The sequence below is a fragment of the Ooceraea biroi genome, chromosome 5 (genome assembly GCF_003672135.1).
Source record: "Ooceraea biroi isolate clonal line C1 chromosome 5, Obir_v5.4, whole genome shotgun sequence".
Lineage (NCBI taxonomy): Eukaryota > Metazoa > Arthropoda > Insecta > Hymenoptera > Formicidae > Ooceraea > Ooceraea biroi.
The window spans coordinates 130716-143722 of NC_039510.1; the positions used below are offsets into that span (position 1 = coordinate 130716).

A 13007-nucleotide genomic window follows, 5' to 3' on the forward strand; every position below is an offset into this window, starting at 1 on the left:
CGAATCTTGGCGTAAGGTACATTATATACGCTCTCGGGAGTCTAGGCGGGTAATAACCTTGTTATGACAGCGTGGCTCTTCTCGACCTGTACGGATACGTTCTCGTCGACGGCGATGTGCTCATACGAGATTCTTCTGACGGGAAATGAGGTCTATATTGTTCAAGAGGCAAAATGTCGATGTAGAAAGTTTGATCGATATGAAAAATAATGCGTGTATTATACGGTTACATTTCAGTATAAAACCGGTAGTTTTATCTTTCTTAATGTTTTATTAAATCCATCGTATAATTAAGCATTTTTACCAGTTACGGCAAATGAGCAAGAATGAACGCCAATTTGTAAGCTCCGTCGCACGAGTGCTTTTGTTTTTTTTGTTTTTTTTTAATCACAAGTTACCTAAAGTCTCTTTGCAATGGCAACACGTGTCTCTGCTTGCTCGAGTTTGTCACGCTGCGAGGACTGCGTCGCACGTAGCTGTATGGTGTATGCAACGGGCACACCCCATGGAACAAACGTGTGCCCTCCGTCGGTCGTCTAGCGCCGCCACTCTTGTTGCGGACACGACGCGACGCGACGTGGTGTCTCGACGCACAGAGAAACCGACCTGCACGATGAACGGAGCAAAGACGAGGAGGAGGTGGCTGGCGAAGAGGTGAACTAACAGGATCGCAACAAGTGACCGCCTCGCCCTCTTTCTATTATTTGCTCTCCCTCTCGCGTTCTCTAGCGGATGCCCTCTGTCGTTCCCTCTGCCGCCGTCCACCTCGACTATCTGACTCACTCTCCCTCCTTCTTTCTTTCGCTGCTTCGTATTCTCCGTCTGGTGTCTCTCTTTTTCTCTTTTCCTCTCCGACCCTCGGTCCGATTCTCGCGCATATATTTCCGTCTCGCTTCGATCGTGCTGTAAGTCGGACGGCTTGTTTGTCCGACGAGCAGCTAAAAGGTCGGTTCGACCGTCAACAGTACCGATGCATCTCGAGTAGCTCGAGTAGAATTATACGCTTTCGACATTCCGCAGGAACGCGTCGGGCCATCCCAAGATCCTGCTTAAAACGACTCGAGTTAAATAACTCTTGTCTCTCGCGAATCTACAGATTGTCTATAATTAGAATATGAATAATAATCCGTTTCAGAGCTGCGTCTTCTAGCATCATCATGCGATTCAGTTATCGATCAGTGTCTGTGATTGTCGTGTGATGGTCCTTAAATGGATCTCCGTGATGATGATATGGCGATTTAAGGCAGGAGCACAGACTTTTGCATAAGCGCATAAACAGATGCATAAGGAATTTGATTGGTTCATTTCCTTATGCACATGCTTATAGACCAATCAAATTCCTTATGCATCTTTTTATGCGCTTATGCAAAAGTCTGTGCTCCTGCCTTTATTTTGGACACGCGTGTGAGTCGCGGAACGTAGCGTAGTAGTGTCGCAAACACAGGTAGAGCGGCCTCCTCCGTAGTCGCGGATCTCACAAATATTGGGCAATTTCGGTGAAACAAACTCACGTATGTGTACATACAATATACATATCTATATACGTGCACGTATGCATGCATGAAGACACACGATCAAACGACGACGGCAACGGTGGCGGCGACGAGCCGTTGCGTAACGGTGTCACGTAATAACGACGAATCGACCTTCTCTCGTAGTCGGTAATCACCCGCCTTCTCTTGCTTTCCTATCTCGCGAAGAGAGCTCCCAGTGAGCAATTACGTTGTAGAAAGCACGATCGCGTCTGAGACACAATGATGCAGCAGTAGAAGCTGCTGCCACGAAGTAGATACGTTTTAATTCAAAGCAGATGCAGGGACGATCCTGGGCAAATGATCCATCCGCTAATCTACCTTGATACAAGACTTGAGCGAGTGATAATTAACACCAATTCTTTAAAGCTTTCTTAACGTATGTAAGATGTACTCCATGTACGCATTAAGAGGGTTGCGCTAATTGCGTGACCTATAAATAGGACGATGATAGAATCTGCAAGGATAATCTTTGTTAAGGGCAGTATCGAGCAATCTCTACATGGAAAGCGCGGATATTAATAGCGAATGTGCCACCAGTGGTTATTAATAACAAACGTATCACAGCCAGATATTAATAACGGGCGCGTCGTACAAAGCGGATTAAAACGCAGCAAGGCCGCGTTTGCGTAACGTGGAATGTTTCAATGTTACAATTGTACAGAATATAGGGAGCACTGTATAGATCCTTGAACTACGTGTTTCGAGAACGTTACGTAATGTACACTGATCGATGGAAGGAAATGTAACGTCTTCTTATGTTAGAAACGAAAAATCTTGCAGGATATCTAGGTACTTGCTAACAGCATTCAAAAATCTCGACACATCTCTCGTCATTTCCATAGTAACTAAGAGTAATAACTACTGTATTATTCTCAGCAATTGCGCAAATTTCCTCAAAAATAGTACACTATAAGATAGGGTATATTTCACAAATATCTCAAGATAGAAGAAAATTCTCGTGAGTTCTCACAGGACTGTAATTTCGTGCTAGAATGCAACGCGCAAAAGCATTCTACAGTTTCCCAAGCGATCGTATAGTCCAACGTGCATTGGATCGTTGCGTGCAAAGTGTCACGTTTGGAGAGTGTGAATTTCTCTCTGTCAAGTGGCGAACGGGATGTCATTGGGACTTCCTCTCTTATCGCGCGGTTTACTTGAAACGATACCGACAATCGAAGCTGGAAAACCCGTGGTAAGTAGATACACGTTCGCGATACGGTTCTTGTCTAGGACAGTACCGGCATTTCCTCTTTCCAAGTGCCGCCCCGCGACAACGCGCAGCACTCTCGGGCGAGGACGGGCTCGTAGTAGGAAAAGGCTGTCAGGTAAATCGGCGCGGGGACTGTACTCTATCCGCGGCGAAAGGATACGCGGAAAGATAGCGGTGTTCTCCGATATAGTCGATCGGCACGTACGCGATCTTTTTCTCCTCTCTCTCTCTCTCTCTCCCCTCTCTCTCTCGTCAAGTTTCTTTTTCTACCTTGCGCTCCTCGCCCCTCTCTTTCTCCGCCTGCCGCGAGAATGAACCTACGAGTTTATAGGTGACGAACCGATGTTGTTCACTGCAGGTGAGAGAGCCGAAAGAGAGACGATACGACAGGTAGCGAGAGGGATGGTGGAAAAGTGGACGGCGGGGTGGCGAGTTGGTGGGGTTCGCGGCGCCGGAGAGGGGCCCACGCGAGTTTCAGGGTGGAGGGGAGGGAGGGGGGCGCTAGGAGAAGGTTGCGCGTCTCTCCGTTGGGATGGTAGGGACATTGCGCACGAGCTAGGAGGGGCAGTCGGGAACGTATAAATGCGTGCGTAATACCGTCAAAACGTATGTACTCCGCGTGTGCGTGTAGCTACGCGCACGCACACAGCTGATGAGTGAACGAGCGAAGGAACGTGCGAGTGAGCGAGTCAGCTTCCTGTATCACGAGTCGCGCGGTGTTTCGTGCATATTGATATTTTCGGTATGACGCGCGCACTCCATCGGCGCGCTCGAGCACAAATATACGATTATTGTATTTAATGTAAAGCGTGTATGCCGTTGGGTTTTCAGACAGCGTCTTCCCGCGATCTTTTAACATCAGTATCTTTAACCGCTAAATTCTCGTTTTTCGATATGTTTAACTATCGAAAAGGAATACCAAATTATTTTCTCCAACAAAATATTTTAATAGTTTGAATAAAAGTGTCTGCCACCAAAGCAACTAAATCACTGACGATCAACGTTTTGCCGGTAGTACATTTCGGTAGAGTAAATCTCCCAATATTACGAAAATGTTTGTACGCGCCCCAACGGGGAAATGTTACGTTGACTTCTGCACGTACTACAGACTGAGAATTATCATTCTGTTTATTTCGTGATCGCACGTTCGAAAAAAAAATAGCCAATGTATGAATTTAACGCAAATATCAAGCGACGGAATATCTGGTGCGTGAAATGTAGCACGAAAATCGAGCGGCGCGCGACACGCTTTAAATTGCGCATCACTTAACAGGCTGCACATTTCGCGTTTTACCCGGCAAAAATAGCATCGAGATTAAAAACGAAAAACAAAAAAGAGAAAGAGAGAGAAGTCCACATCGACGCATACGCTGCTGGAAAAGCAAATTAGGATCGCGCTTTACGGTATCCGGTCGTTCAGTCGACGTTCGCTCGGCGAGCACGCGGATTTCCGCGTGACTTCGTCGCGCCGTTCCAGCGTTGAATTAATTTTCGTACAAAGAATAGAGCTTAATTATAGTTCGGTAGGCGGATATTGGGAGCGTGCCCGATAACGCTGTTTCGCTGGCATCGGATGGGACTAGTAGTGGGAGAATGTACGCTTTGCCAATTTTGCAAACTGTCACTTTCATATCGTCTATTATAACACCGTGCCGTGATAACGCGCATTGTCCCCTTGCCCCCGGAATATAATAATGAATGATCGTACTATTAATTGCGCCATTTATCCGCCGTTTTTTCTCTTTGCGAGACAGAGACACAGTGGAAAGGACCAAAGGAAAAAGCAGCCAAAAAATGGCTCTTTGATTTTAGTTACCATTGTTATTTTTATTTGACACAGTGGTAAATACATTGACGCTTATAATTCTGCAGTGGGTACGGCATGAGTAGGACAAGCTTCATCCAGACAGAAATGAAGGCCGCGAAAAGCAAGTTTTACCGATTATTTTCTGGCCTATCTTCATCACCACTCGTGGCAATTTTTTTTGTTTCTCCCTCTCTCTCCCTCTCTCTCTCTCTCTCTCTCTCTCTCTCTCTCTCTCTCTCGGACCCCAGAGGAATCGAGATCGAGTTACCCGGGTTTCGCTTCTCGTTCTGCATAGTGCGCACTGCAACGGTGGCTCTATAATGTCGTATAGCACCGACGACCAGACCTGTCCAGACGCGTTAAAGCTGGAATTAAAAATGTCCACATAAAGTGTGCCAATTGAGACGTGGGACGTACACCCGAAGACACAGTGCACCACGTCACACTGTGTCTTTAGGTGCGATTACCACCGATGAAAAATCTTTGTGTCCTCGTGGATTGCGATCATCTCATGTCTGACGTTGGATGAGAGGCCGATGAATCGCACGAGATCAAAGCGAATGTGAATACACGCACAAGTCTCGAGGACGAATTGACGATCTCGCGATGGCGGCCTTGATCGCACGATTAACAGTAGGCACATGATGGTTCGCACATACGTCGATCTTTTCACTTAACGTTAAAATGTTGTCGCAAGTCCCGACAGTTGTTTTCTGTGTGATCGATAAATCCTCGAGCTTGTCGAGCTCGTGTACATCGTGCCTGAGAGAATCAATGTTGATGTAACTCTCAATGGGCGAAACGCGTGGACCTACGTCACTTTTAACGATGATGAATTGTCACATTGTTACTGATTTTTTTAATATCTAGAATAGCGCTGCAAAAAGATTTACAGTTGCACATATGTTCATTATTTAACGTAATGTAACTGTGTAACGTTGTATTTGCTTCGGATTGATAAGACGCAAAAGAGAAACAGCTCTGAGTAAAAGATTTTTTATAAACTGTTGCGAAATTGAGATTATTCGGGATTACTGATCACAGTATTGTATCAGACAATGCGACTTCTTTTTCGTGGGTACAGGTGATGCGGCGACAAGACCGCGAAGGGATGTTGCGTCATCCCATTCCCGCCTTCTCTTCTTCCACAAGCTATCTGGGTCACGAATTTCTTGTCTATTCGCGTACGCGCGCGCCATCATCATCCTGCTGCATCCTACAGATATTTCATGAGGGTACGGTGAGTAGACGGTAGTAGATGGCCTGTTATTTTTCCCAGCCAACACAGCTTGTTATCTTCGTTCGCCGAAAATGCTACGAAACTCTCCGATTACCGGACAATTTATAACCGTGTCAGTTAAAGATTGTAACGAAATGTTAGCGACGATCAACCGTCCATTAGCTTCTGACCAATATCGATCGCGATAAACGTATTTCACATAACTTGCGAGTAAAATTTTCCCCGAGTTTCAGCGATGTAGTTGACGCAACTTCCACGCGGTGCTTCCAGCTCAAGTCGAGCTTGTCTGTGCACGTCCTAGCGAAGCTACCCGCGAATATTCCCGAGTGCCTGCGCAATGGTGCACGTTTTATGGCAGGTCGTAAGCCACTACATCACCTACGAAATATTAGACTTGACGGATGCATTTTCATAATGTGATCTTCACGGCAGTGCCATCGCTGAAGATGCACCATCGAGTGGATATTTTATGGAGTCACTTATGGTTTTTCAGCGCCGTGTGTGTATATTGCAAACACTCTCCTGATCATCCCCATATACAAAAAGGTAAAGCGTTTTGCCAAAGTAGTTCTGCCATTTTTAATTTTCGTGAAATCGATCGACTCTATGTCTGTGGGGAGACCTTCTTGGACTTGCAGCTTAATGTCCTCGGCGACTCAGCAGAGAAGATCGACAATTTCAACAATAGTAAATATGATTTATCCGAAACGCATACCACGAAGGTGAGCTGCGTATAAACTGCTCATAAACTACGGCGCGATCCCCGGCCAGCTGCACTCTGTAATCTGATAATGCAGGTGCTACGAGTCGAGACGACGCACAGTGGAGTATTTGTATGAAAAAGTTGATCAAAAGTCAATTTCTTCAAAATTATTCTTGGTCTATATGAATGACTGTCGGAGACAGTTAAATACCTACGAAACTGAAAGCCGATATTCTTATATAGGTTTATAATTTTGAAAGTAGTATTCAGTAATGTAATTCTTTGCACTCTCAATGTCAAACTCAAAAGATTTAGTTGTACTTCAGGGTCCGTCCCTGTAATGTTTTTTGAATGAAATGAAAGAGTAATCTAACCGGATATAATATCAAAAAAAATTAGCCGCAGAAAACCGCAGATTGTGTTACCCCTTTGAGGCATAGTGGTACGTATACGTACCACCTATTTATTCTCACATTTTCATGAAATATTTCATATAAATAAACCCCCGTATATAAATTACTGTTAACGTCGCGCGTCACCGTTGATTTTTTCGCAATGAAGAAATCCGTGCCTTTTTTTTTCCTGCGCATAGTGCCGCCATAAAATTTTAACGTGGCCAAGGCGGGCTGAAAATGTCCAAAAACCGATTCGCACCGATTCTATTCGTTACTACCACCTTTATCATTCCATCCCCGTGAGTTCTCCGGAAGTTGTTTGCAGCCAAGGGCACCATTGAAACTCCGAGGTCAGGGTTCAAGCCAACAGAACGTTGCATGGGCCCACCTGCCGGGTGCACCTTAATTGCATCATTAGAACTTCTCGTTAGTACCGGCAAGCCGTCCGCGCGATTTAACGTTTTAACGAGCGACGCAGTTTACGATGACGATTTCACGAGACGATCATCCGTTCCTTCTCCGATCGTCCGACTGATGCCCGCGGAGCGTGCGGTATCATCCAGGCCTTTAACGATTCAGTCGCACGATACTTTGATACTCGGCCTCGAGCGTAATCGCAAGGATCGGTGGTTCGTATAGTGCGATATGTAGCGAGCTTGTTTCCCGTTTTGATACGCTGTACGTTTTTCCGAAAATAATCGATATTAACCCTTAGCTGGCACATGGGGTCCTGAGAGACCCCAGCCTAGTTCGACTGTAAATTTCAATATTTGAACGTACGTAAACTTGAAATACTTCTTAAATAAACAGCTTAAATTGAAAAAAAAAACATAATCACTTTTATTCAAATATCACCAATGCAACCTTCAGAATAAATACCTTTTTTTAAACCGAAAAAATCAAACTATTTTTTTTATAATAGTGTTATGACTCCAGAGTATGTCATTAAAATTTTAGCTCTTAATATGAAAAATTGAAAAAATAACAAAGTTTTGAATGAAAACTGACATTTTTCACGTTTTTTCGACAAAATCCATTTTTTTGTATACTTAACCTTCAATTTTTTTAAAATTTACTTAGGATCTTCTATAAGAATACTTTAGGAGTATCTCCTAATTTTTGAAAGTAATTATATATTTATTTACAATAGTTACAAATGAATGTACTGCTGGAGTTCTACAGGACCCCAATGTGCCATCTATGTGATTTGGCTGCAGTGTGCCAGCTAAGGGTTAATATTTATCTATATTTATATACGTGTACATCTCTCAAGGAGTTTACGTTATTTCAACGGAAGTTGTTTGTATTATGTTATTTTTTTATTATATATTCATATAAAGATGATTTGCACCATGTTTCGAAGCCATTTTCAGACAAGAGTAGAATAAAGCATTCTCTGCAAATCTGCAATTTTGATACGCACGGAAAAGTGGCGCGGCAAGGACATTGAAAATAAAAATATTAAAGCTCGCCCAATTCCGATGCCGAATCGTTACGGAGCTCTGCTGTTTGCCTCACCGGGGCTCACTGTAGTCCCTCTTTCAATTTTCATTATCAAAGTTTGTTTTCGGATTTGATCTGTTGTCTAGTCAGAAGCACGTACCTACATTCGCAGGTTTTATTGTCCGTCCCAGAATTATTCCCTTTTCGTTGCCGAACATTCCGCATTCAATCGAAATTGGAATGCGAGCTTTTTCGCAAGGTTTGCGTTAAATATCGCAAGTTGTTGAAAAATGTAAAACTTACCTTCCGCTTTTGACAAATATGGTTCTGTATATTTAAGAAGAAATGTTTAAAACTAATTTCAAGGGGATTACTTGTGCATTTTATCTCTTATTGTGACTTTTCACGTTCATCATGTCCAAAATTGTTGTGTCAACCTTCTTGAGATTCCAGACCAAGATTTAATTATTACTTGAAAAAAAGACGGATGTAGAGCGGTATAAACGATCTCTCCTGTTACATCACGTCGCGCTATTTTCCGCAGGACCTTCAATTTTCAATGTAGGACACCGAAAGAGCCGCCGCCGCGGTATGTGCCCCGGCTTATATAGATCTCACCTATATGTATCTGCCATGGCTGCAGGCGCGACGCCAAGTTGAGAAGAGTGGAAGCTACGCTTATGTACATCCATTGCGTAGCGAGGTAAATGGATAGTTCCCTCATGTACGTAGGCTCCTACATAGTTGCAGATCGATATATACGTGGTATATGCATCTCTGCCTTCTAACCTACCTACCTTTCGCGAGGTCGTCGATATATAGAGCGAAAATCGTCTCGTCGAGCAAGAAAAGCTGGGAGCCAAAGTCGCTCGGAGGTTCCGCGAGCGTTGCTCGAACGGATTTCGTGAAGAGCGTATAACATCGTCTATTAACGTAGCAAATTTACGAGAATTGCCTATTTGGGCACTCGTCACCGAAATCCGAAATCTGTTCCTAACTGAAGTCTTTGCGCGGATTATTAATCGCGTTTGCTGCGCGTAATGTCCTCGCGCGCGCGTGCGGGTATCCGTCGCTCCTAATTGTGATAAATCCCGATTCGAATTCAAATCGAACGCCCTTGGCTAAATTATCGACTTTCAAGCAGATTTTGTGTACCGGGAGAGGATGCGTGCGTGCGTGCGTGCGTTCGTTCGTTCGTCCGTCCGTTCGTGCCTGCACCTCGGCCCAAAGTGCGAATTCTGTGCACATATCACCTGCAATTAGGCGAGTCGTCGCCGCATCACGCGCACCATCATACCGCAGCATCCAACTCTGTGTTTCAGCGGCGTGCGCTGCTTAGCCCGCTCGGCCGATGGCAATTTCGGGCTTTGTCATGGTAATTTCTCGCTTGACGCAAAATAACACGACGACGATGACGAGGAGAACGACAGTTAGTGGGGGCACGGCCGATTCAATTTCTTCGGAGAGAGACCTCCTGGATTTCTGAAAAGGTCGATAAAAGAATCATGTTGCTCCGCGCGAGGCGATCTCCGCTCACGTGTTACTCCAGTTTGGTCTTCTTATCCGAAACGCCGCAATTTTAGATCGCAATTTACGACCGCTACAAGACTCTCGTCGCGGAATTGACGCAATTAAACGCGCGCATCTGGCACAACGGAAATTTCCGCCGGGTAACCAAATTTGATCAACAGAATGGGACGCGTTCCTCCATGTCGAAACCTTCTACTGACCGAGGAATCAGCGGTGCGCCGGAACAATTTTTCAGCTCGAATTCGGCCTTAAATTGCATTTGCGTCATCGCGCGTCGAAATCCGCGCGGCGGCTCATGGTTCGGCCAACGTTCGATCGACGCTCTCCCGGACGGTATCGAGCGAAATGCAAAATAGTACCATCGCCGGTAGCACCTCGCCCGCGTACCACGTGAGAGAGTGATAGCGAGACCGGGTGCCACCTTTTTCTGCCGCGCGCGCGATGCTTGGTACGTGTACATACGTATCGTACCGCATACTACGTGTACGCATACGTGTATGTACATACGTATCGTACTACACACGCGGACTTGCTTCGCCTCGCGATAACACCTGGCGCGAAAATGTATTCGACGCGTTGGCTGTCGACGTCGTCGAAGCCTCGGCTCGATCGGATCGATAGACGCTACTAGGGAACGGCGCCGGAGAGAGAGCCGGAGTGGCTGCTGGCCTCTCCTGCATCCGCACCGGGGTCGCCTAGAAACTGCCTCTGCGATTCCACCTCTACAAGAGCGTCTCGTACACATGTGTACGTACACGCGCTTACACGTGTACGCTCATGCACACGTGCCGCTGGCGCGCATGGCAAAAGGGCAAAACAAAATTTATCCTCCGCACTCACGGTGGAACGCTCGAATTCGCTAGATTTTCTTCCGTGCATGCGCGAGTCCCATCTAATGCGCCTTTACGTGCCCTTCAGAATGCGAAATTTTTAAGCCCTCTACAATGTTTTCTTCGAACGTGTTTATTCCTCGAATAAACGTATGACAGTTGGAAACGAAGTCGATACGTCGAACGATTGCCGTGTCGTAATACTAGATTTCGGTAACCAGTCTAGTAATTAGTCGAGAACTATTCGTCAATCGATGATCTACCGCGAGAGCATAATCGTCGTTGGCGGTTCCACGTCTACTTACCGTGTTTCACAAAGGCGCGCAACCACGATTTGGAAACCCGAGAGGAGGTGCTGGTTCACTGTCCGTGCCGGTTCGGTAATGTAACCATTTAATCGATGCTAAGTAAGTGGGTAGAGCCTTCGAAGAAGGAAGCTGACGAAACTCATGGAAATGAGAGGCTTACCTACTTTTGGAGCAAACAATACGGTCGTCTCGCTGCCGCGTACCGGTCGCAACCAGATCCCGAAAAAATAAGGCCACCACCCTTGCTGTTCACTCTTTTGTATACTCGGCCTTTCGAACATGTACATTACGGTGAAAGTGATTAATTGGCGTTTTTGTGAAATCATCGCTGGTTCTACAGAACGGCTGAAGCAGAATAGAATGTAGCGAACTGTAATGTAATGAAAATTTGAAATTAAGTACATTCGTCGGTGATTTTGTAGAAACGTTTGCGATGAGAGTGGACGATTATGTAAAATTATTGATACGTCATTTTTGGTTGTCACAAGTTTAGTTCAGTAGTAAGACAAAAGACGCGGAAAGCTCGTACTTTTCTCAAAACTCACGCAAAAGATGCGCTGAATCGCTTTCGTAAATCGCTCAAGGATTCGACAATAAGGAGCTTCCTTTTTTTCGCAACAGCGCACTTTCAACGATCGCGCGTACCGCGCCATTTACGCCAGATCTACGTCTCGCGCTTCTAAAGAGTGGTGTAACCCGGCGAGTCGGATTGCACGAAACGCCCGGTTCGCCTTTTACGTTACGTTAACGGTGAACGGTAGACGAGCCCGCGCGGATCGCGTTGCAATGGTGCTACGGGATCTCGAAGAGCAGCCGCGGTTGCAACGGTGACACGTAGCGAGACCCGCGCGGTACCACCACGCCACGCCGGGATCAAAAGGTGCGTACAACGGCACACGCCTCTCACTATTGCGAAAGCTGCAGCGTCACGTGTTGAAGCTGTTACTCTGCGAGCGCGACGCACAGGCGGTGGCGCGAGTAAAAAAGAGTCGTTCCTCAACAAGCCACCGTGCTGTCCGTATCTGCTTGAAGGAAAGTCGCGATTAATAGAACAATTGCCGGTTTCGTTGCTTCGTTGCATGTTTACTGCACTTTCATCCTCTCACCTCTCGATGCGGGTTAATGATACACATCCATCCCGAGCTCTTTCGGAACAGCGGCAACTTTTTCGCGTTAAGTCATCAAAATGTAACATACATACATTTTAGTGATAAAAATATCGCGGTGAAAATGGGTCTCTTCCAATGCGCGTCGTATCGCTTTTCTGACGTCGACGTTACGATCGGTATAATCTTTCTAGAGGTGAACATGGCTTTCGCTAATAACTGACTCGTTACTGAGAATGGCACACGAGTAGCTCCAAGTAGAGAGAAGAGAGCGACTTTCCATGGTCTCGTCCTCGGTCGTGCATCGTCAACGATCTTTCACTTCCGCTGCTGCTGGGAAGAAAGCGACTATAGGTATCTGTTAACACGTCCGTTTCCGAAGTGTGTAGAGAGCAAATGACAGAGTTCATTAACGACATCATGTCATCATCGGATAGGAGACCCATAATCTGCTGCTGTACTCTTCAACAAAGCTGCTTTCTGATGAATAACTTGTGCAGATTTTGCGAAAAAAATACAACTATCATTTTCAAATAATAATGATTACACAGAAAGTTTTAAAAGATCTCGAGTTATAAACAGTCTCATACAACTGGCCATTGTGTCTTTTTGAGGATTGCGCATCTAAGGATCATTAATGAACAATCGATATATAATAGGATCATGGAGCCAGGAGCAACGATATGCCAGCCGACGTGACCCAAAAGTGAAACGTCGAGTTCGACGATCTCGCGAAGGAGGAGATTTCGATTGTCGAACGGCGCGGCATGGTGTCCCTTTCTCCGCCGCGCGATTTCCGTTCGTCGCTCGATGCAACCGCGGCCTTTCATTTCGTCTTCCTCCTTCGTCGGCGGTCCCCCTCGAAGGCTTTCCGTCCGCGTCGATCAGCCTGGAGAACGG

The 13007-nt window shown here is 45.8% G+C and overlaps 2 protein-coding genes across 4 annotated transcripts in view; one reads left to right on the top strand and one right to left on the bottom strand.

The window, feature by feature from the left end:
- Positions 1-1314, bottom strand: part of LOC105283077 — a 28318-nt gene extending 27004 nt beyond the window's left edge. Inside the window, exons 1-2 of one of the 3 annotated variants that reach the window (XR_894629.3) lie at positions 399-1314; positions 58-152 (exon numbers count right to left, since the gene is read on the bottom strand). Coding sequence is in view for 1 of the 3 variants with exons in the window: in XM_020032892.2 (XP_019888451.2) it covers positions 1-22 (22 nt within the window). In the remaining 2 variants the exon portion in view is untranslated. Of the gene's footprint in view, positions 153-398 lie in introns of all 3 variants that reach the window. The other 2 variants (XM_020032892.2, XR_003406567.1) reach the window with 2 other exon arrangements.
- LOC105283081 (neurogenic protein mastermind) overlaps positions 1-13007 on the top strand; it is a 138683-nt gene that overhangs the window by 40327 nt on the left and 85349 nt on the right. The gene's annotated exons all lie outside the window — the stretch shown is intronic.